Source organism: Chlorocebus sabaeus, chromosome 21 (genome assembly GCF_047675955.1).
Source record: "Chlorocebus sabaeus isolate Y175 chromosome 21, mChlSab1.0.hap1, whole genome shotgun sequence".
Taxonomy (NCBI): domain Eukaryota; kingdom Metazoa; phylum Chordata; class Mammalia; order Primates; family Cercopithecidae; genus Chlorocebus; species Chlorocebus sabaeus.
Window position 1 is genome coordinate 95,089,027 of NC_132924.1, and position 25,697 is coordinate 95,114,723.

General features: G+C 36.0%; 1 protein-coding gene across 4 annotated transcripts in view; it reads left to right on the forward strand.

Annotated features, from left to right (window-relative positions):
• PTPRZ1 (protein tyrosine phosphatase receptor type Z1) overlaps positions 1–25,697 on the forward strand; it is a 191,542-nt gene that overhangs the window by 159,153 nt on the left and 6,692 nt on the right. For 2 of the 4 annotated variants that reach the window (XM_007982731.3, XM_007982733.3), the window contains exons 15-27: positions 1,969–2,054; positions 4,572–4,592; positions 4,760–4,856; positions 7,075–7,157; positions 8,931–9,065; positions 9,636–9,770; positions 10,843–11,006; positions 12,630–12,765; positions 14,447–14,593; positions 21,717–21,810; positions 22,160–22,233; positions 24,152–24,280; positions 25,190–25,336. In XM_007982731.3, coding sequence (XP_007980922.3) covers positions 1,969–2,054; positions 4,572–4,592; positions 4,760–4,856; positions 7,075–7,157; positions 8,931–9,065; positions 9,636–9,770; positions 10,843–11,006; positions 12,630–12,765; positions 14,447–14,593; positions 21,717–21,810; positions 22,160–22,233; positions 24,152–24,280; positions 25,190–25,336 — 1,448 coding nt within the window. The remainder of the gene's footprint in view (positions 1–1,968; positions 2,055–4,571; positions 4,593–4,759; positions 4,857–7,074; positions 7,158–8,930; positions 9,066–9,635; positions 9,771–10,842; positions 11,007–12,629; positions 12,766–14,446; positions 14,594–21,716; positions 21,811–22,159; positions 22,234–24,151; positions 24,281–25,189; positions 25,337–25,697) is intronic. The other 2 variants (XM_007982732.3, XM_007982734.3) reach the window with 1 other exon arrangement.

Genomic DNA, 25,697 nt, shown 5'->3' on the forward strand with positions numbered 1-25,697 from the left:
TGCTGTTTTTCCTCTTTTGTCAAGTCTGTGTCTTTAAGCACCAGTGTTTTATTTGTTTTTCTAGTTTATATTAAAATACTGTTATTTTAGTACTACAGTGTCTCATTAACTTATTTAGAATTTTTAGACCAACAGCTGTCAGTTATCTGTTACATTTTGATTCCCTTCACTTCCAAACATGTCTCTTCTGCATACCCCGTCAGCATGGGTATGCAAATTAATTAAAATTTTATTCAAAGTCCAACATGGTTTTTTTGTTTTGTTTTGTTTTGTTTGAGACGGAGTCTCACTCTTTGCCCAGGCTGGAGTGCAGTGGCGCAATCTCGGTTCACTGCAAGCTCCGCCTCCTGGGTTCACAACATTCTCCTGCCTCAGCCTCCCGAATAGCTGGGACTACAGGCCCCGCCACCACGCCTGGCTAATTTTTTGTATTTTTAGTAGAGATGGGGTTTCACCGTGTTAGCCAGGATGGTCTCGATCTCCTGACCTTGTGATCCGTCCGCCTCAACCTTCCAAGGTGCTGGGATTACAGGCGTGAGCCACCGCGCACAGCCCATGGTTTGTTTTTAATAAATAAAATAATACAAAATCAGAACCTAGTCCAGGAGATCCAAACTCCCCTGTTTTGAGAATCAAAAGAGTGGTGATCCAAGGGCATTTCCTTATTTCACTTGTTCAGCTCTCAAAGATTCCCTCTTGATCACCTCAATATGCATGTTTTTGTGTAAAAATCAGAAAGCAAAATGAAATTTAGTATCACTTACATGCAGACCAATTAATAAAAGAAATTACCAAAATACCTGACTGTCAATAAAAGGTAGTAGTCTACTTATAAAAGGAGGTTAGCTGTGCAGGATAACATCAAGGGGTTTGAAGGACATTTACTAAGACTAATGACTTCCATGTGACAAATCATCTCTGTGTTCTTATCTAATTATAAAAGCTTCTTCTAGGCAAGATCCTTCTATAAGTGTGAAGGTAGAATTACACCTTTGTCTAGTGTTTCTTAAGCTTGACTGACTAATTCAATTTTAGTATTCAGATCCACTCATCTAAGAGAGAGAACAGATGGATTCCAATTTTTTTTTATCAGCAAATTCTTGGTAACTGAAGCTTTAAAATATTAGATGGCCTAAATACTGAACATCTGTTGATATAAATAACTGTTCCTAGTGAAATGTGTTTGATGTTTCCTTGTCAGAGAAATCACTTGTAAAATTGGATACTATGAACTAGTAATATGTTCAGTCTAAGAAAGTCTTTCCAGGAAAAGAAAAAAAAAATCAGAGCCAGTTAAAATACTTGGCCCCTTCACAATTAATTAACAGATCCAATGACTTTGTTTACATAGCATATTTTCCAGTTAGAATTCTTGAAATTTTACAGATTAAAAGTCCCAAAGGCTTTTGACATTATCCTTAATGAATATTTGACATATAAATGTTTTCTATTATTTATAGAGAGAAGGAAAAAATGTTTTCAAATGTAAACATCTGACTATTTGACTGTAAGACATTAAATTGTACAGTTTTATAAAACTGAAATTGCACTATTATGCTTGGTCCATGGTAAAATTGAAACTATATTGTTTCTGCATTTTTTTCTCAGAATTTACATGCAACATCCAGGCTTGTTAAAGAAAGTTGTCTATCAAAAGATGCAGTCCACTGATAAGGAGTGGGGCTATGGTGGTATTTATAAATTAACATTGAAAATAAATGATTTTATCTTTAGGGTATAGATGGAAAAGAGATTGCTGAACAAATCAGATTTCTGAAATACAGGTTTTGATTGATAATAAATGTAGAGAAAATCGGTAATTGTTGCTTAACAATTGAATGCTGAGATTTAGTTAGAATTATACAAATAATTGAACTTTGAAGTTGTTTCAGAAGCTACTTTATAAATAACAGGTACGTTTATTTCTGTTAAATTATGCTTTCTAACACAATTTTTTTATTCACGTAGATGATGTTGGAGCAATTCCAATAAAGCACTTTCCAAAGCATGTTGCAGACTTACATGCAAGTAGTGGGTTTACTGAAGAATTTGAGGTATGATTTTAATATGTCTATTTTAAATAATATATAGAAAATACTATATTTAAAAGAGTCAGCAATAGACTATTTCTTGACCTAAAGATAATGAAACCATTTGCATTTCTAGTAAAAATGTTAGTTCCATAATTACATATGTGTTTAGGAGATGTGTTATAGTTACCATATAATTTAGAAAATTGGTTTTCTATTTTAAAAGCCAAGTTGTACTTGTGGAAAAAGAAAAAGAAAAAATTGTTCATTTTCTTCCATAAAGTACAAATCTTTAATATTCTTTTTAAAATCTGGATTAATAACAGTGATCCTTTTTAATTTTCTAAATTATATAAATTATACTAAACTACTAAATTTCATGATTTCCAGCCAAATTACCTAAAAATTCTTAGCTGTGATTTGTACACCAGTGTATGCAAAAGCATTTAGATAACACTTTCATTATACCAGGTAAAAAATGTATCTTCTTTTCAAGAAAATACACATTTCTAAAAAAAATTTGAACTTCAAAATCAGTAAGTTTTTCTAATGATATTCTGTTAAAATACTCTTAGATAGAAGGGCAGAGAAATTTACTGCAAATTTATCGTGGCCCACTGAACTATCAGCTAAGTAGATTTTTCAAAATAGAGAGCTATAAGCACAAAGATAACAATAAAAACCACAAAAATAAAAGCTATCCTTTGTGAACACCTTCTTATATGTCATTGGACTTTGTACTTTCACATTCAACTTTCACCCATCTCTGGGAGTTATGTATTATTATTTCTATTCATGTTATTGATGAAATCAAACTTCATAGAACTTACTTAACAACTGATAAATGGCGAAGTTTGTGATTTAAAAACTCGTGTCCTTTCCACTGTAGTTGTGAGCAGGCAAGCAGTCTTCAGCCTCCCCTCTGGCCATTCCCGACTAGAGAGCTTTCGTATTGCATTTTTGCTTCCCTCTCTCCTAACCCCAGTGGCTCTGTGGACCTCCCTCTTTGAAGTACTTTGAGCTGTGAGCCTAATCATAATATCCACTCTCTCCTGATTTTCTTTCCCCACTGCACCCAGCAATTGCTTCCCAGGACTCACACCCATCATGATTTATTTGGGGAGGCAAAATGTTATAGATTAGAAAGCTTTAAGAAATCAAAAGAAAGAGAGGTATGATATGTTTTTACTAACTTAAAAATAATAGAAGCCAATTTATTTGATTCTAAAAGAAATCTGAATCATAGCTACATTGAATAAGAAAGCAGTGTGAGGCAGTACTAAGATAAAGAATTACATGTCTAAAACATCAAATTATTTTTTATTATTTTGATAGACTAGAGGTTACGCATGCTATAGTGTTAACTCAATGTTAATTTCAGTGTTAACTGATAGAAATTATCAGGCTAACATCCAACAAAATAAGAAAAAATAGACAATTTATAATATAAGTCACTGACAACATATGCAGATTCATGTTTTTCATAACTATAAAATCATTTTGAATATTATTAAGCAGTCCAAAATAATTAAATTAATAACATAACCTCATGTTTTCACTTTAAAAGTTTTTTCTTAATTTCATCTCTTTTCACTCACTGCCTGATTCAAGAAAAGTTTTCATTAACTGAATAATTAGCTTAGTAACTAATAGTATTATACCTTTTAAGTGGTTCATACATCAAATTGCTTTTAATTATTCAGAATGACTTGCTGCAAAAGAAGCCTTAAAAGGTTATGTGGAGAGAGACTGGGCCATTTGCTGATGAATCAGATTTGTTTTTGGGTTATTGACTTTCACAGAAATTATAAGGTTTTTATTTTATTATATAATACTAAATAATTATAAATTCTAAACTGATATATATAGTTAGAAAATATTTCTGAAGGAATATTAACTCATTTTTCATTTAAAAAATTGGCAGAAATCAGTTTTCTGTACTTATTAAAGTTTAAACAAAAAGATCTACTAATTAAATATTTAAAGGGTTATGCTATCTAAATTTTGTTACAAAATGATGTAGTGTGTATGACTTTTAAAATTTTTAGGAAATGATTAATGTTTTGATAGCCTTAAATCTGTTACAAACCACCTAATAGGAAGCTGTTTACTTTTTAAAATAACCCCCCCCAAAAATAAAAACAAAAAAGCATACCACTAATTCAGAGTTTCAAATAGTGCTACTACGGTCAAATAAAATAAAATTTGGATATTAGCCAATCTGACTAATATGACAAAATGTATCATGAAATATGTGGTTCCTGTCATCTGCATTTTTAAAATCATCATATTATGACGTCACTATCTCCTTTTAAAAGTGTTATTTTTTCTTTTACATAATCTTAAAGTTCCAAATTATTAGACATTTTGATTTGCATGCAACTGTTTGAAACATTCTGTTGTGTTAGTATTTGACAAATGTTATTTATTGCATGATCATAGTTTTCCATTGTAAACCTAATATGAACGCTTTTTTTTCTCATTTGTCGTGTGCTGTGGAATTTGATTTCTTTACTTTTTTGGCATTCATTCCCTCATTAGACACTGAAAGAGTTTTACCAGGTAAGGCATTATTTCACTGCATTTTCTTTTAGCCAAGAAGTAGTTGTAACATTTAAAAAAATTTCATTTGATAGATTATTCTGTTTGTTTTGTCTTCCTTATTATAATTTAAGGCACGTTGTTTGAAAGAGTGTGTGTTAAAATGGTTTACATATAATTTTTTACAGGAAGTGCAGAGCTGTACTGTTGACTTAGGTATTACAGCAGACAGCTCCAACCACCCAGACAACAAGCACAAGAATCGATACATAAATATCGTTGCCTGTAAGTATATTCTTAAATTGGCTCTGACTTCAATATCATTGCCATTTTGGTCCCTTTTAAAAATGTCCTGAAGTCATCTGAGAGCTGACCTTAATGTGGCTATTTCGGGGCCTTTTTATCAGGGAATAGTAAGACTTGTGTTAGATAATATGTAGCACTATATCACTCTGACTTAAATTCCTTCTGCAATTAATAACATCTGTTTCATTTAAACAAAACAAACTTAGAATTTTAATCCAGTTCTTTCTTTCGTTTTTTCTTTCACGGACTGTACATCTCCCTTTGTGGTTTTTGTCGTTATTTATATGACGTGGTCCTATTTTCACCTAGGATTTGCTTACTTCTGTGTGAATTTACCAACCGAATGACATTTTCTTTCAACTTTCTCTTTTTTCTTCTACCTTTACCTGTTTCCTCCCTTTCTTGGCATTCTTTCTGGGGTCTTACAAAGAATTAGTTGGATTCTTTCTTTTAATTCATTCTTTCTCTTTGTTTTCTTAGCCATTCTCTCTCCCTTTCTCTTCAATGAGCAGCTATCTGGCTTTTTTCATTAGTGCAATTTTACCTAATACTTCTCTATGAAATTACTGTCTTTCCTCTGTCTTCTTATAGCACTTCTGGTTGCATTTATTCCCTATTATTTTTGTTTATATTCCCCTTCATCTCCTAAAATTCATCTTCATGTTCCCTCCCCACTCCACAAACAAACAAATGAACGAACAAATAAGCATTCTACTTATACTTTTTCTGTATATTCAGTGGTTTGGCCCTTCCTGGCTTCATAGGAGCGTGGTATTACCAGCGAGGTTATTTAAATTCTGGTTTCATTCTAGTTCTGAAAACGAATGGAGCTGCACTCTTTTCCCTGTTACTATCATGATCTCTTATATAGTTTGTATAGATGTTGCCTTTGTTTCCACAGAGTTTACACTGATTTTTATTTTTTAGTAGAGGGCTTTATATTTGTCTTCCTGAACTGCGTCTTTCCTGCCTACACATAAAACTCACTTGCTTCTTGAGATAAAATTATTAGACTTTCCTCTGCAAGCTAAATAGAACATACCCATCAGGTAATTAAGGAGGGGACAGAGATTAACATTTGATGAACACCTACTATGTGGCTGGCACTGTAAATAAGTTATTTCATTTAATCCCTGAAACAACCAGGCAAGATAGGAAATTTTCCTATTTTAGAGATAAAGAAAAACAATCCAGAAATTCTATAACTATTAAAACCTAACTACAAAAGTAGATCACCCTGACCTTGAGACCCATCTGTCAGTTGCCATACATCTATTTGCACATACATTCCTGTATCAGTCTGACCTGTTACCATCACAGGAGTTTTCATATCCCAGAGTATTTCTTTAACTTGTTATGGTTTGGTCTGTATTCACTTCTTCATCCTTGAAAAGAATAATCTTCCCAGTGAAAATACCATGTTTCCTTCAAGTAATACTTTATTTTTCCAAATAAATATAGTTTTTCTGTAGAACTGAATTTAATCTTAAACTCCTTTAATCATACTTTGAATTCCCGTAGTTATACCGTATATCAATTACCAGATTTTGCATCCATCCTGTTTTAATTGGCAGTGTGCTATCTACCTCCTCTGTGCTTGGCCAGCTGTTCTCCTGCCTCCTTTTGAAGCAGTTTCTCTTTGAGGCTCCTCCTGAAAGAGCTGTTTTCTGTAACTATTCACATAAGCTTCCTAGGGAACCTTTGGCTTTCTTCTCTATCTCTTCTTCCTTCATCAGCCTCCTGTTCATCCTTCCCTAGCTTTGTAAGCCCCACCCCACCGCCCGTCATCACGTTTCCATCTCTTTGAGAAGCTCTCCACTGTTCACAGCCCTTGTAACCAACCTTAAAATTCCATCTAAGAGACCAACTTCAGACGTCAACCTCTATAGAAACTTTTATCTCAAACCAGAACAATTTCTATTTTTATATCCTTCTACTACGTTGCACCTCTCACCTGACACCTGTGTATATACCCTAGTTTCACCTATTACCTTTGAAATGTTCCTGAGGGTGGAGATTCTTTTTATATGTATCTTCGTTATCTTTGTCGTCTCTGTATCCCCACAAAGCCTATTAAAGTAACTGATTTATTGCGTTGATTTTAATGGTATGAAATAAATTATTATGCAAATATGAATGATCATTATGCTGAAAAGTAGTCTGTGCTACAATGAAATATATTCTTTTTGTATTACAGATGATCATAGCAGGGTTAAGCTTGCACAGCTTGCTGAAAAAGATGGCAAACTGACTGATTACATCAATGCCAATTATGTTGATGTAAGCATGTTTTAATTGAAAAATTTGTAGAAATTATATTAGACTGAATTATTATACCATAATACCATATATACATACACTAGTGCTTAATGTCATGTTATTTGATAGAGAATAAAACTGGTAAATTAACAGTAAATAATTTTTAAGAGAGCCTATGAGTAAAACATTTCATATTAAATGATACTCAAGCTATTTTACTTGGTTTATCTCCTGAGTGAGGAAAGGAATTCATGATGGGAGTGTACCTTCAGGGTAGAATAGTTAGATTCAGAAAGGTTTCTAACTCTTTAAATGTGAAGAGCAGGGCCCATACTTATTTTAAGTTTCCATTAACTCCTGGCACAATGATGTGCATTTAGCAGATGAACAAAAAAATGTCCATAGTAGTAGTGATTAAAAGGCCAATATGATTATTAATCCAGTTATCAACTTTAATAATTTTGGGTATTCTTCAGGATACCCAGCTTTGTGAAACTTACTGGGACTCTCCAGAGACTGTACACCACTCACTAACTTATTGGTTTTTCACTGTGATCACCTGAATGTCAGCGGAACTCAGTTATTTCCCTACCACCCACCTCTCAAGTCTAGCTGGCTTCAGGTTAATACTACTGTGTGATGTGGAACACTGAATTCAAATAAATGAGTACATAAGTATAAAGTGGGTTCGTTACAGGCAATTGTTTCATGCTTCCTGCAGAGGAAATATGCATGTCAGAATGAACATGAGATCTGGAGTTAGAACTGATTTTGAATCCCATCTCTGCCACTGGCTAGCTGTGGGACTTTGGAAAGCCCCTTAACTCCTCTGAGCTTTAGGTTCTTCGTCTTCACCTCAGGGTTGATGCTTCCATTTTGTGTGGATGAAAGATTAAGGTTCACGTTCTGTATTAGTCTATGAAGGACACTGCTAAGAAGGAATACCCAAGACTGGGTAATTTATAAAGAAAAGAGGTTTAGTTGACTCATAGTTCTGCATGGCTAGGGAGGTCTCAGGAAATTTACAGTCATAGTGAAAGGCACCTCTTCACAGGGTGGCAGGAGAGAGAATGAGTGCCCAGTGAAGAAGTAAAGCTCCTTTTAAAACCATCAGATCTTACGAGAGCTCACTCACACTCATGAGAGCAGCATGGGGGAAACCACACTCATGATTTAATTATTTCCACCTGGTTCCTCCCACAACACACGGGAATTATGGAAACTGCAATTTAAGATGAGATTTGGGTGGGGAAACAGCCAATCCATATTATGTTCATAAAACATCTTGTACAAAATGGGACACAGTGATGAATTGCTAATAATGATTAGCACTTCTCAGTACCTTGGAGTAAGGAGGTTACACTCCAGATGCTTTTTTAGCTGCTGTGGACATCTGAGCCCCTTGCCTAAAATACATTTCAAAGCAGTGCTATTAAAGACTTGATTTTAAGCATAGCAAATAGACTGCAAATGGATTAAATACACTTGGAATGCAAACGCACAGAATTATAGTTGTGTGAAAGCAAAGAGAGGTTTTTTTTGTTTGTTTGTTTGTTTGTTTGTTTGTTTTTTTACAAAAGTGATAGGGATCCTTTTGCTTCCTAACCAAGAGTATTTTCTAACCAAGAGTAGCTATGTTAGTTAGTACCATCAAATTTCTCCAATTTCGCAAGTTTATTTTTTATGGTTTTCTTTCATAGAAAAAGTATGCTGACTTTAAAAACTTAGGTATTGTACAGTTAAAGATGACATATAAATCAGTTAGTAGGAAACGTTTATCATTTAATTCTTCAGGGCTACAACAGACCAAAAGCTTATATTGCTGCCCAAGGCCCACTGAAATCCACAGCTGAAGATTTCTGGAGAATGATATGGGAACATAACGTGGAAGTTATTGTCATGATAACAAACCTCGTGGAGAAAGGAAGGGTATGTAGACAATCTGTTATGTCATCCCCTAAAAACTAATTAGAGGTACTTTAAATTAGTTTTAATAGAGTCAGCATTAGGAAGGAGCCAAAGTTTTGGGAGTTAGTTGATATTCTTTTCCGGTAAATATGACAGCTACAGGGAAACTGTTAATACTGTTAGTCAAAGAGTTTCATTGCAAATCATGCTATCTGCCTTTTAAATGCATTCTTCATACTGTGAGAGAAGTAAATGTGACTCATTGAAAAGCAATGTAGAGTAAAATCGATTTTAATTCACAGGACATGGATTTTAGTCTCGGCTCTGAAACCTGAATCTTCTGACTCACTTGCCTCATCTGAAAGGGGAAAATTTAGGCTACCTCATCTTGGTCTCATTCAACTCTCAGATTCTATCCCTAGGCTGCTCTACAACTAATTTCAATTGGTTATAAAAAAATAAAAAATAAAACATTTAGAAGAGTGAAGGAGTCCTTTCCTGTCACCATCTCAGAACTTTACTGATTTCAGGGAATGACTTTTACATGGAGCATTTGAAATACAGAAGTAACATCTACGTTTTCTTTTGCAGAGAAAATGTGATCAGTACTGGCCTGCCGACGGGAGTGAGGAGTACGGGAACTTTCTGGTCACTCAGAAGAGTGTGCAAGTGCTTGCCTATTATACTGTGAGGAATTTTTCTCTAAGAAACACAAAAATAAAAAAGGTGAATCAACAAATGATGGACATAATGAAGTAAACAATGCATTTGGTCATTTTTTAAGTGAATGAGTGATAGAACCAAGAAAGGGTAAAAGTATATAACTAAAGGCATTAAACATTCTTATAACAGGCCAAAAATTTGCCGAGTGTGGTAGTGCACACTCGGGAGGCTGAGGCACAAGAATCGCGATTGCAGCGAGCTGAGATCATGCCACTGCACTCCACCCTGGGCAACAGAGTGAGACTCTGTAAAATAAAAAAAAAAAAAAATTTAAATAAAAAAATTCTTATCACAGCTGCTGTCAGTCCTAAAGGTTTCTTTCAAGTCTCTAAATGCCCGCTGTGGCTTTGGAGCCAGACTGGTTTTGTTGCTGATGTTTACAGTGAATGTGATGCATGAACAGAAATTTCTATCTTGTGTGGCAACTGCATAGGATGACCCTGACATGATCCCAACATTCCACTAAAAAGAGTGGAGAGTGAAACAAGAAAAAGAAAGAAAACACGAAGAATAATGTGTACTCAGGTTCTTCAAAGAAACAGAACCAACAGAATAGGGAGAGAGAGAGAGATTTGTATTTTTAAGTATTGGCTCACACGATAATGGGGATTAGCAAATCTTAAATTTGTAGGACAGGCTGGCAGCCTGGAAATGATGGCAGGATCTTTACGTTGCACTGTGGAGAAGAATTCCTTCTTCTTCAGGTAACCTGTCCGTCTTTGTTCTTACAGCCTTCAAGTGGTTGAATGGAGCTCGCCCACATTCTGGACTATGATTTGCTTTACTCAAAGTCTACTGACTTACATGTTAATCATGTCTAAAAAAAATACCTTTCCAGCAACATTTTGTGTGACTAGTGTTGACCAAATAATGGGCCACCATAGTATAGCCAAGTGGACACAAAATTAATGATCACAATTGACACTCTACTTTTTTTCGTTCATTATGGACCCTCAACATCAAATCAAGCTATGACTCCTGACTTGCTGTTTAAGAACTCTGTGTGTGTGTGTGTGTGTGTGTGTGTGTGTGTGTGTGTGTGTTTGACTGTTATTAACTGTCTGAACTTCTCCAGGGCTCCCAGAAAGGAAGACCCAGTGGACGTGTGGTCACACAGTATCACTACACACAGTGGCCTGACATGGGAGTACCAGAGTACTCCCTGCCGGTACTGACCTTTGTGAGAAAGGCAGCCTATGCCAAGCGCCATGCAGTGGGGCCTGTTGTCGTCCACTGCAGGTGAGTCTCAGAGATGTACATCTAGACCCATAGAACTGCTTATACTTGCTGAAAAGATATCAATGGAACAAAGCTTTTACCAAAATGGGAATGATTTCTTGAAGTGAGGGTGATAAAATTATATGTTCATTTTCATAAGTATTGATCAGTAGGAAATGAACATGCCAGACTCAGAGCTGGATGGCTGAATATTTCTAAGCACCACATATTTTTTGATGTTGATTATTTTATTTAATTGTTCAACTGGATTTCAGCTTATTAACTATTTGAGGCAGGTGGAACAATGTTTTTGTTGTTAAACCAGTATTTACCTCAACATATAACAGTGTGGGATAAAAATGCTTGAGCTACAGCCCCTGTCCCTAGGAGTTAAAAGCCTTTTTTAGAGTTATTATGCCAGGCTTGCATCACAGAAGCCAAAGCACACAAATTGTGAGAAATTTGGCAAAATATATTTAAGTTGTTTTTAAACACTCTGGGACCAGATTTCCTTTTTCATTTTCTTGGGTTCTAATGCATTATATTGAATGTATTGTCAATTCATTGTTGCCAAGATTTTTTTAATTTCCAAGGCCAGATTGATAAATAGAAATAATGATGTTTCAATGAAAGAGGAAAAATATGTTAAACATCCTTATTTAATGTTTGTAGTTAAAATAATAATAGCAGTATTTATTGAGTCCTGACTGTGTGCCCAGCCTTGTGATCACAAAAATCAAATTTGTTTCTATGTGAAGTATTGTTACCAAAGCAGCATGCTTTTACAGAAGCAAGTGTTTGCCTTTGATATATAGCTTACCTAACACATTCTAATTACCATCTCAGGAGTTAAATTTGAGAGACCCATCTTGAGGTTTTTTAATCTGTTAGCCTGATTATAAACTGAGGAAAACAGGAAGATGCAAGAAAAATAGTGCTGAAGGTCAGGGATTGTTTTCTAGCAAACGGAGAAGGACCAGGCTATTGTGCAGAGCAGGTGCTAATTTTCCACTCTAGCACTTCCTACTTGTCGGAACATTTGAAAAGAATCCCTGTCTGTGAATTCTGTCCCTCTGCTAGAGGCTTTGAAGAAGTCGATAGATAATGGCCCTTTAGAAATAACTGAAGTCATGCTTTATTCCTCACAATCTCACTGAAACGATATTTTCAGCAGAAAGCTTTATCAAATTATTTTTCCCATTAACGCGGAAACCTTTACAAACGTGTCTACCTGGAAACATAGACCTAGGGACCTTCTCTTTTCAGAATTTGGTGAAGCTGAAGCTTTCATTTTGTCAGATTAAATGTCTCTTTGCCACACTCTGATACATAATATTTTCATTGTACAATATACAATGAATAATAAATATCTTTTTTTGAAAATTTTAAAATCTCCAACAGAAATAGTGAAGTTGTTTTGCAATTAGACACATGACAAAACATTAGAAAGGGCACTTTTAAATTTGTTGTTTAAAGCATTATGCTTAACTACTAAACTGTTTACAGTATTGAATTGCTAAATTTATTGTGTGGTTCACTTGCTTGAAGAAGGAAGCTAATCAACATGACAACCAGTAGTGATCTATTTTTCAAATTTATTTTATGCTTAACATTGAAATATTTATTTCCTTGTCTTCTCTTCAGTGCTGGAGTTGGAAGAACAGGCACATATATTGTGCTAGACAGTATGTTGCAGCAGATTCAACACGAAGGAACTGTCAACATATTTGGCTTCTTAAAACACATCCGTTCACAAAGAAATTATTTGGTACAAACTGAGGTATAATTTTTAAAAGGATAACTTTATTCATCTAAGGTATGGAAACGTCACTAAAATGTAGGTGTATTCATCTCCCAGGACTGCAAAACAAAGTAATACACACAGGGTGGGTTAGAACAACAGAAGTTTATTGTCTCATAGTTCTGATGTCTGCAGGCCCATGCCCTTCCAGAAGCCTCGAGAAGATTCTTCCTTGCCTCTTTCAGCTCCTGGTAGCCCCATGCATTGCTTGGCTTGTGGCAGCACAACTCCACTCTCAGTCTTCACTTGGCTGTCTCCCTCTGTGTCTGTTTCTATATCCAAATTTTCCTCCTCTTATAAGCATACCAGTTATCCTCCTCCTCCAGTTGATCTCATCTTCACTAATTACATATGTAACAAACTTTTCTACAAATAAAATCACACTCTGAATTATCAGGGGGCTAGAACATTAATATATCTTTGCAGGGGGATACCATGCAACCCATAACACCAGTAACTGCAGCTATGTCATGAATGAGCCAGGTAAATTGTGTCTATTTTGTGACCCCAAATAGAGAATACCCTTTAAGATGACACTGGTCACAGAGAAGATACAGCAAAAGTCTAAGTAGAGTGGTCCACACACACCCTTGCTAGCAAAAATCTCAAGTTCTTCATACACATAGTGGATGAATGGATTCTTTTTTAAAAAATATATAAATTATGCTTAAATTATATCCATTTTAAGCCCATATAGTTTACCCATAAGTGACAGAACAATGTCAGCAAATCTGCATTTTATCCTCACTATTTCTAAATAAAAATGAACTTAAATGGAAACCTATGAATGGCAGCTCGAAAGCAATCAGAAACATATGGCTGAGTGGGCTTCAAAACAAAACCACACCAAACTTCCTTCCATCAGTTATCCTGAGCAAACTTAAACAGGAACAGAAAACCAAATACCACATGTTCTCACTTATAAGTGGGAGCTAAATGATGAGAACACATGGAGACATAGAGGTGAACAACACACACTGGGGCCTTTCAGAGGTTGGAGGGTGGGAGGAGGGAGAGGATCAGGAAAAATAAGTAATGGACTAATGGGTATGAGCTTTAATACCTGGGTGACGAAATAATGTGTACAACAAACCCCATGACACAAGTTGACCTGTCTAACAAACCTGCACATGTTCCCCTTTACTTAAAATAAAAGTTAAAGATGACATTCTGGTGATACAAGACCAAGGAAGAGTTCCGTATATGAAATATCAGAGAACTTTTAACAACTATATATAAAATTGAGTTAAGTTATATATGACAAGTGAGAAGGAGAGTTGGCATTGCCAGAAGGGGTAGGCCCACCAGAAGTTTAGAAGTCAGGAAAGCCCTCTCACAAAGTGTAGAGGTGTCAAGTTTGAAGGATAGGCTGAGAGGACATTGCTTTGCCTTGCCAACTCTTCGTGCCTCCTACCCTATTGTGTATTGCCAACAATACACAATAAATGCAGAGGTAAGGAATGAGAAGAGGTTCTTTCTTCTGTGACCATTTCCTTTCCTCTGTCTGACTTCTTTTCAGGTTTAGTAAGCAATCTTTTTTGTGGATCTTCCCCCATTCTGTAAAACTCTCCTTGTCTATCAATAGAAGGTACTTTGTTTGTAGGTAGATACATATGAGGAAAACTTGAAGTAATGTTTCTTATTGTCATTGTTTTGCCAGGAGCAATATGTCTTCATTCATGATACACTGGTTGAGGCCATACTTAGTAAAGAAACTGAGGTGCTGGACAGTCATATTCATGCCTACGTTAATGCACTCCTCATTCCTGGACCAACAGGCAAAACAAAGCTAGAGAAACAATTCCAGGTGAGTCCTCTTGGAAGCCTCTTGGATGTCACTACAGAACTGAATGTCCCTGCATCTTCTCATTGAGTTGACAGGGTCATGTTGAGTGGGCAGTGTGGGTACAATGGCTTTGTATTTGAGCCATCGTTGTTCCTTACTGTGGGCTACAGTGCCACATGGTAAATTTCAAGGAGAAACATAATTCTGAGTAGCAAGAGGAAAAGTTCTCAGAAACTTTAAACTAACTTTTATAAATGCAAACTTGGTCGAGAAAAGAGGGGCATAGAGCATAACAGAATGAACAGAAAGAACTTGTAAAACAGACTATATAAGTGCTCTTTTTACTTTGAAAAAAAGCAGACCACTTAAACATGAGTGCTGTGGCTCAGGCTGTTCCTGATACTCTTTGGAAAAAACTGTGTCTCACTTGAAACCCCTGGACCAGAGTAGTCCACACTGGAATAATAGCTTCTTCAACCCCAGTTTCTCCCCCTCACCCTGTCTCAAGGCCATAAGCCAGAGACAAGAGCATGTTTTGTCCATATTGTACTTCCCACAATACCAGCTCTCTGACTTTCAGAAATCAGTAGGCAAAGAATTCAGAAAGCAGGTGTTACCGGACCTGCCAGCTGAGACCAAAGCATTTGCAGAATCGTAACTTTCCACAGGAATGGGGGCTATATTATTTCACTCCACATTGTTCCTGTGCTATCTGCTTACTTCTCAGAGTTCCTGGAGAAATAGGGCCAAATTTTGAAGAATGAATAGGAAGAATTCGGAAGACCTTAGAAAATCCCAGGAGAGTTAACAAATGTTGAGATTTCACTTATTCTCCTGCTTTGCTCCCCAGTCTATAGCATAGGTTGTTAGCCACCATGAATTCCTTTGGGCCATTTGCCTTTTAAATTACTGCACGGTGTGCCTTTGGAGGTGTAAGAGAAAGATTGGGGTCAGTACTGAGCTTAGAACCTGTTGTCAGAAAGTGATACATGTTTTACTCAGCCAAGCTTAGCTCAGTCATAAAGGAATGCCTTACTGGGGGAAAGAGTATGCAGTTGGGTTTCAGATAATAAAGAAATGTTAAAATGTAATTAAGTTGTAAAGATATCTTTTCCCTAAATAAATTACACACACACACACACACACACACACAATATTACCCATTTCAACAAAACTCTCATTTAAATATGATTTGCCCCTGTGTAGTTGCATTTAAAAAAACGATATGGTAAGCTAAATAATCCAGGATCAAAATGAAAATATTAACTATAAGGTCAGAATTCAATTGAAAAGAGAGATATTTTACTGTCTTTCCTGTTAGCATCATAAATAGGGAAATGTATTTGTGTGTGTGTTTGTGCACCATCCCATAAAAAAGATATCTATTCAAGTTTATCTGTAGAAAATTTCCTTGAAATAAATTAAATATCTGTTTATTCCACAACTACCTACTAGACACCTACCAGATGTCAGGCTTTTGTATTATTGGGATGCAAACATGAATTTATAAAATAAATAAATAAAGCACACCAAGCTCCTAGTCTTATGGTGCCTACAATCTAATAGAAAATACAGATAAGAAAACACAAACAGGCCAGGTGCAGTGGCTCACACCTGTTATTCCTCTGTTTTGGGAGACCATGGTCAAGAATTTGAGACCAGGTTGGGCAACAGAGCAAGACCCTGTTTCTATAAAAAAATTAGCTGGGTGGGTGACATGAGCCTGTAGTCCTAGCTACTCGGGAGGCTGAGGTGAGAGGATTGCTTGAGCTCAGAAGTTGAAGATTACAGTGAGCTATAGTTGTGCCACTGCACTCCTGTCTGGGAGATAGAGTGAGACCCCTGTCTCTAATAAAAAAAAGAAAGAAAGAAACAGATAAACACAATAGTTTGAAAAATGCCATTATAGAAGTAAAACAGGATGCTGTAGGAGTACAGATAAGGATACAACTTACCAGGGGAGAATTGTGTAAGATATATTTAAGAGTTGAACACAGGATTTGGTGATTCATTGGACATTGCAGAGAGAGAGGAGAGAAAAGACACAAGCATAACTACTCAGATTCTGCTTGGGCACTGGGAAAGTAGTGATGTCATTCACCATGATTGAGAATTCAGGAAGAGGAGGTGGTACATGCTTGAGGGGTGTGGTGAGGGAGAAGACGGTGAGATATTTCTAAATCTACCTTATTTTTAGGTTCTTGGGAGATGTCCCAATAAACATATATACTTAGCAGTTGGATACTGGGTCTGAAGCATAAGAGAGGTCTGGTCTGAAGAAATGGATTTGGGAGTAATCAGCTTAGACATGGTTCTTTGAAGACTTGGAATTGGATAAGATAGCCAATTAAAAATGAAATGTCTAAGAAAGGTTAGAAAGGATTACTTAAGAAAAGATTTTAATTAACCAACGAATGGCCAGCCCACAAATAAAGGGGGAAAAGTGGCATCAGAAGGTAGGAGAAAATTTGGGACAGCGGGGTATACTAGGATCCAAAGTAAATAATGTTTCTTGAAAGAGGAAGTGAACAGAGATGGCAAGTGCTAATGACAAATCAAGTCTGTTGGGAATGGAGGAGGCCATTGGATTTAGAAATAAGTCATTGATGACCTTCGTCTAAGAGCCATTTGGAAAGTATAACATTGATGCCAGATTACAGGGAGTTAAGGAATAAATGGATTTGAGGAATTAATGACAATTATATAGCTCTTAAAAATGTTTACTCTGCTCAAGCCTGTAATCCCAGCACTTTGGGAGGCCGAGACGGGCGGATCACAAGGTCAGGACATCGAGACCATCCTGGCTAACCCGGTGAAACCCTGTCTGTACTAAAAAATACAAGAAACTAGCCGGGCGAGGTGGCGGGCGCCTGTAGTCCTAGCTACTCGGGAGTCTAAGGCAGGTCTAAGGCAGGAGAACGGCATGAACCCGGGAGGCAGAGCTTGCAGTGAGCTGAGATCCGGCCACTGCACTCCAATTTGGGCGATAGAGCGAGACTCCGTCTCAAAAAAAAAAAAAAAAAATGTTTACTCTGGACAGAATGTTTAAGATAACTATAAGAAAACTTGGAGTTAGAGAGTAAGATTTGGGGGGTATTTATCTGGGATTTCTTTGCTTATGTTTTAATATGAGACATGGGAACTTCTTTAAAAACTAATGGGAAGGGAGATAATTGGAGTGTGCAGAGACCCTGAGTGGTACAAAGAGGCAGGATTCAAGACACAGTTAAAGGAATTAGTGTTCAAAAGCAGTAAAACGTAAGTGTTTACAGTAGTACATGTATAGGCTCTAAGGCTGGAGGCTGAGAAAGTACTCTGTGGTTTCTATTCTCTGTGAAGAGAAGGTGAGTGTGTGTGCGTGTGTATGTGGTGGGTGTTGTACATATATTCCTTTTTTTTTTTTTTTTTAATTGAGACAGGTTCTCACTCTGTCACCCAGGCTGGAGTGCAGAGGCACAATCTCTCACTGCAACCTTCCTCTCCCTAGCTTAAGTGATCCTCCTACCTCAGCCTTCTGAGTGGCTAGGACTATAGCAAGTGTACACAACCACGCCTGGCTAATTTTTAAAATATTTTTTGTAGAGATGGAGTTTTGCCAGGTTGCCCAGGTGGTCTCCATCTCCTGAGCTCAAGCGATCTGCCTGCTGTGGCCTCACAAAGTGCTGGAATTACAACCATGAGCCATTGTGCCTGGCCCATTGCACACATATTCTAAAATAAAACTGTTGATAGATGCAGAGGGAAAAGGGAGATAATTTCAAGGAATCTATATCATACCAGTCATTTTCTCAGAATGTAATACAGTAAAAATTGGAAATTGACAATGAAAAGTTTCCCTAAAATATTTGATATTTGGGCATTAAAAATACCCTTTTAAATAATATACATATTTAAGAGGAAATTATAAAATCTTTAGAATTAAAGGTCAAAAGAAGCACTACATAACATTTTGAAAGTTTTAAAAATTAAATAGAAAACTTAAATGATTAAATAAAGCTTTAACAAAATCTAATGCAGGTTCTGTCAAAAGACGATTAAAATAGACGAACCTGTGTCCAGATTGATAAAGGGAGGAAAGAATGTGAGTAAATAATATTGAGATAAAAAAGAGAGATATAATTTAGAAACATTTTTAAACACAAAAGCATATTATGAACATATTTGTGACAATACATTTGAAAACCTATATGAAATGAATAATTTATTGTATATTCTTAAATAACTAAAAGCATTCATTGAATTGTTTGTAACACAAAGGTTAAATGCTTGAGGTGATGGATGCCCCATTTACCCTCCTGTGATAATTATGTATTGTATGCCTGTATCAGATAGCTCATGTTTTCCATAAATATTACACCTTTTATGTACTCAAAGAAATGAAAAATAGAAAAAATTCTAAAGGAAAAATATAATAAAAATACTCTAAAAATATATAGAAAATTTAACTAGGCCAATAGCCATTGAGGAAATCAAATGAGCTGCCTAAAATCCCACCTTCAAAATATAAACAGGCCCAAAAGAATTTGATGTCACATTTTGCCAATTTTTAAGGAACATAAAATTCCAAATGTTAGCATAAAAAATCCAGGTGAAAAACTAACCCAGCTATTTTATTGAACAAATATAACTTTGACACCAAAACTGAACAAAGGCAGAATAAGACACTTACAGACTGGTATCAATAATCTTATTTAAAATATCAGCAACCCAAATCCAGCAGTGTATTTCTTTAGTATCATGAGCAAGTAGAGTTTATAGGGTTTATTCCAAAAATGAAAGATAGTTTAACACTGAAAAATATTAATATATTTACATACAGAAACATCATGACCCTGTCAATTAATACAGCAAAAGTAGTCAAATTGTACATTGTTCAGTTAAAAAAAAAAAAAAAAACTCTTAGTAAACCAGAAATAGAAGAAAGCTTTCTTAGCCTTCTAGAAAGTGTCTATCATAAAACTACAATAAACATCATACATAAAAATTAAAATTGGAAATGCTCATAATAGATTCAAGAAAAGATAAGGAAGGTCAATTATTGGCACTACTATTCAACATCATCCTGGAAATTGGATTAAACTAGAAAGATGTATAATGGTAGAAAAGGATTTGCAGATAGATAATATAACTACCTGCAAAGAATATCGAGAGAAACAAAAGAGAAAATAATTATCTTTAATTAGAGTTTAACAAACATACATAAAAATCAATAGCATTGTTATTTGTTAGCTTTGAGTGATTAGAAAACATATTAGAAGAATAAAAAACCCAATCATTAACAACAATAACAAAACAGTAGCAAAAACTTCATCATCTCAAAAAAGACACTTAACAAAATGTGCAGTAAATATATAAATTTATAAAAGTAAATTGAAGAGCATAAAATTAGGCCCAAATAAAATATAATGTTGATACATGGAAATATTAAGATAGTGCTTCTCCTTACATTGACTATAGAAGTCAATGCAGTATCAATCGAATTTACGGCGGGATTTTTCATGGAAAACATGGAACAGATTTTAATTTAGCATGGAAAATTAACAAGCCAAAATATCTCATCCATACTGAAAAGGAAATAATAATACAAGAATTCTGTTGTACTGTATATGGAAGACTTATGATGTGATATACTAGTATTGGAAAATGGAGGAATCTAGCAGAGGAAAGATGCATTTGAGGAAATCTGTTATGTGGTAGAGATAACATTACATATCAGTGAAGAAACAGCAGACTAATCTATAAATAACATTGGGAAAATTTTCATGTCAAAAAAAGTAACATTATATCTCTACCACTCCTCAAACATCAAAATGTATTCAAGGTGGATTAACTACCTAAAGGTGAAAGCATACCTTTATAACTATTGTAAGATCATTTTAGAAAAGAAAATATTGGGTTGGGCACAGTAGCTCACACCTGCAATCCCAATACTTTGGGAGGCCAAGGCAGGTGGATTGCTGGAGCCCAGGAGTTCGATACCAGCCTGGGCAATATGGTGAAACCCCATCTCTACAAAAAATACCAAAATTAGCCAGGTGTGATGGTGCACGCCTGTAGTGCCAGCCACATGGGAGGCTGAAGCAGGAGGAACTCATGAGCACGGGAGGTCGAAACTATAGGCACTCCAGCCTGGGCGACAGAGTGGAAACCTGTCTCAAAAAAGAAGAGGAAGGGAGGGGAGGGGAGGAGAGGGGAGGGGAGGAGAGGGGAAGGCAGGGCAGGGCATACATTGGAAAGTATTTTTTAATAACTTCAGGATAGAGAAGGACTTCTTAAGTAAAACAATAATTTGTAGAAAGCTATTGAAGAAAAATAAATGGGCTGTAAATCTCTGTTACTAAAGAAACTGAAGATGATTCCAACTTTTTACACACTATAGATTTACATTCAAGACAGCGAGAACCCCCTACAAATTAATAAGTGGCAACAAAGAAAAAATATGAAAAGTCAATCATCAAAGAAGATATCTTAATGACTAATGAGCACCAAAATTCACAATTTCACAGAAATTAAGACAATGCAAATAATAACCATGATATATTATTTTTCATTTGTCCGACTGACAAAAATTAAACACTGAATACTCCTAATGCTCTATGGAAACCGTCACACATGTGCACATTAAGAAACATACAGGAGATGCTCATAGCTATAAAGCTATACAATTGCAAAACACTGCAAATACCCAAACATTCACTAGTTGAGTAGATAAACAGAATGTAGATTATTCATGTAATGAAGTAGTAACAGTTAGAAGGAATAAATAAAATTGAATTATATACATATATATGTATATACATACACATGATGTAATTTACCTCCAAACATCTGCGTCAGATTTAAATAGAGGAAATGGAGGTTGCATATCTATAATGGAAGCCATGAGGAAGATTCTCTCAATGCTAAAATAATTACTTGAGATTTCTTTGCTTCTTCTAACTCCCCTGGTATAAAACATAGAAGCTCCAGGAAGTTCACTAAAACAAGGTTTAATTCAAGGAATTATTGGAAAATATTTCACAAATATTTTTAGTCAGTATCTTATCTTGATTGGTGTGTGTGTGTGTGTGTGTGTGTGTGTGTGTTTGAGTATTTCGGGGACTTAAATGAAATAACCTACATATTTTTTTACTCTCTTGCCCAGCTCCTGAGTCAGTCAAATATACAGCAGAGTGACTATTCTACAGCCCTAAAGCAATGCAACAGGGAAAAGAATCGAACTTCTTCTATCATCCCTGGTAAGTTGTGTTGAACCTTGAAAAAACAAATTTTTTAAAATAATAAAAGCATTGCAGGAAATTTGGCAATATTTGTATACCTTTGGAGCAAATGGAGCACGTTCAGATATTTCTTGTTTTGTCCAATATGTAACTGTTCCGAAGGACTCATAAAGCCCTGAAGTCTTATCTAAAAATGCAAAATGTCTAGAAAAATTAGCTTACAGATCAGAGACACTTCAACTTGAAAAATGCAGCTATATTTTACATCTGGCACGGGGGAAAGATGGTACAGTGCTGTGAGCATGGGTTATTTTGTTGTTTCGTTTTGTTTTTGTTTTTGTTTTACAATGAATGTTCTGTGTTCCAGTGGAAAGATCAAGAGTTGGCATTTCATCCCTGAGTGGAGAAGGCACAGACTACATCAATGCCTCCTATATCATGGTAAGTCAGAGAAGTCACTGAGGAGATTGTCTGCCAGCTTGTGTTACAGGGATCAAAACCAGAATGGGCTGCCAGAAGCAAAGACTACAGGCATGGGCAACATGAGTGGTAAATATAAGTTAAATCTGTAGACTGCAAGCCCACAGTCCACAGCAACAATTGAAATAACAGCATGTTTTCATGTGTGCTGGGACTGCAGAAACCTCAAGCAAGACCAATAAGTAGATGCAGGAACACAAACTCACCATTCAGGGCTGATGAGTAGATATAAAACTTATACCTGCTTGTCTAAAAGGCTTTATTTCCTTCACTAAGGTAGAACCCCTGAGCAAACCCAGGATTCACCGGCTTCAGCAAAGCCCAATCTCACTGGCATCACTACTCCAGGTTTGCAGCATGATTCTTACCCTGCAAACTGGGCTCATTTTGGGACCTGGATTTCTAAAGAGACAATGCTTTTCTTCTGCATTTACATCTTCTGTGTTAGGGATGAGTGTTTTAGTAGCTATTGTGTGACCTTCACTAACATTTAAGGTCAGTGAATCACGGAGCTTGGCTTCTGATGAAAACCTCCTAATTCTTATTCCAAAACCTCTGTTCTATTTATCCAGCAAAGAAAATATTGAGGAATATCTATGCAGGAAACACAGGGATGTGTGGTAGTGGCATCTAAATACATTCACATTTCAAATGAGCCACTGGGTGCTAGGAATGGGATCTGAAAGCAGAAGGGGCTAGAAGAGCCAGGACTTTAGTAACAATATAAATATCGCAATTAATCCAATAGCTCTAGCTTCTCGGTATCTGTAGCAAAATATGCATGGTGTCTCCCTGTTTCCTCTCTTGTAGCGGCAACCAAGGTGTCTGAACACCGAAGTGGGAAATGTAAACTCTCCTATAGATTTTCCACTCTGTGGAGTAAGAGACAGTATCCACAAAGCAGTTTGCCAGGTGTACAGCTAGAGGTTTCTTTTTAATGACACTGTTCAAGTTTCCCTATCAGCTTAGCTGATAGCTACTATCCTCAGTGACCACCAGAGGCCCAGACGAAAGAGCACCAATATGGGATTCACCTGCATGGGTTCCATTGAGCAGTCTCACCTGAAGTCTTCAATGACAGAAACACAGTGTGAAAGTTCAGAGTTTTTAGTATTTATGGACCCTGAGGAGTTCATGGCACTGGAGGCCACATGCATAGACCTTAGGCAGAGCAAGCAGGGAAAGAGAGAAAAGGACCCATAGACCAATGCCTTTATTGGGTCCAGGGCATTGTCCAAGCAGGTTTTCCATGGGGAGTTTTACCTGATGGGTTTAAAGTAAGCAGGCATGAGTCCCAGGAGGTCACGTAGTGACTGAGAGGTATTTACTGTGGCATATCTGCAAAGTCCAGGTAGGTGTGAGGGTCAGCAAGGCCAGCCAAGCAGGCTGTTCCATAGTGAAATGGTCACTATGGAGCAATTTTGTAAGTTAGATACCTGAATCGATCACTTTAAGGAACTGGTGGATGGGACAATGTAGAACTGGAAACTGTATCAAGGGTGACTGAACCCTGCTTCTGGCATAACAAAGTCCAACTTACATTTAAAAGGAATGCCAAGGAAAGATAAAAATCATCAACATTCACTCCAAGATGATAGGTAACCCTGAATACTACGTCTGACTTCGAGGATCGTAGTTCCTATCTCACAGTACTGCTGTGAGGAACAAATGACTTAAGAGAACAAAAAACACGTAGTGTCACACCTAGCATAGGAAGTGCCCAGTAAGCATTGGCTGTAATAATCATATTACTACTTATAGACACAATCTGCAATTCAAAAGACTATTTTGACTTAAGATCCACTGATGTATAAATGTTCATCTGAATGTTTAAAGGCATACACCAGTGTTGTTTTTTGTCTTCTCTTTGGTTTTGTAGGGCTATTACCAGAGCAATGAATTCATCATTACCCAGCACCCTCTCCTCCATACCATCAAGGATTTCTGGAGGATGATATGGGACCATAATGCCCAACTGGTGGTGATGATTCCTGATGGCCAAAACATGGTAAGTCCCTTAGACTACTTTTGGGACTTTCTTTACAGGGGAATATCAGGTTACAAATAGCGAAAAGTCCAGCATACAAACAAGCAAAGCAATTTTGTTTTCAACTAATAAACTAATGTCACTGAAGGCACACCCTTCTACTGTTGGGCTTGCTTTCATTATACAGTCTCCTAGGTCAAAGTGATGAATAAAAGTTTTAAATGAAAGTAAATTTAAATTAACTTAAATATATGTGTTTTGTGACATTGCTTTAGAAAGTTAGAATCACAGCCATGAAAGAAATCAGCCTATATGCTTCTATTTACATTTTTAAAATAAAATGTAATAGAATATTTAGAGATTCCCTGAGTTTAAGGAGGTATCTAATTTTTTCTTTAAAAAAAGACCTAGTTAAAATTAAGAGAGTTCCTAGTATAGGAAGGACTTTTTTAGTGTGAGAAAAGCAGGGATATCCTATCCCCCTCTTTATATGTGTTTGGAGAACTCAAAGAGTAAAATAAAGTAAATATTTCATTTAGGCTTTACATGTTTACTTAGCTTTGATATTCAGTTCTTGTCTATAAAATTATTGTGTGACCATTACACATGAGGCTGGAAATTTTTGAGCTCTTAAAATCACTTGAATCTTCTCTACTCAGTTGTCAATTACAGAAGCAATAAGCTTATCATTGTTGTTGATAAGCTAAGAGCATAAAATAATAAAGCAATAGTTTGGGTTCCTAAGTGTGATATTTTATTCAGCACATCAATCTAGTTGAACGCACCAGGAAGATTTTAAGAGTAAATATTCAGATTCAAAGAAAAATTGGAGTTGAAATTTCTGTGCCAGCCAGTTAACTTTATTTCACAATCTGACTTATTGGGCATTTAATTAAAATATAGACTCTTCTTTCATTTGCAATTCTCCAGGCAGAAGATGAATTTGTTTACTGGCCAAATAAAGATGAGCCTATAAATTGTGAGAGCTTTAAGGTCACTCTTATGGCTGAAGAACACAAATGTCTAACTAATGAGGAAAAACTTATAATTCAGGACTTTATCTTAGAAGCTACACAGGTAAGGATATAAGTTAAATGACATGGTTTTTATCTTAAACACATGTTAAACATATTCTAATCTAGGGATCTTTCCTAGAAATGAAAAGCATGATTCTGATTTTTTCCCAATTGAGACAATTACACAAATAATCAAATTACCTTGTCACTTTCATTTTCAAAATGGTATAGAATCATTGAATAATTAGTCATCACTGCATCATTCCTGAATTTTACATACACAGGAAATCAAAGCTCATTCACTCCAGATTAGTGGTTGACAGAATTTAGGTGGAAAATAAACACAGTAAGAGAATAAATGTATTAATTTTAATTCTCATGTTTTAATGTAAGCCCTTACCTTGTAAGTAAAAAGGGAAAAA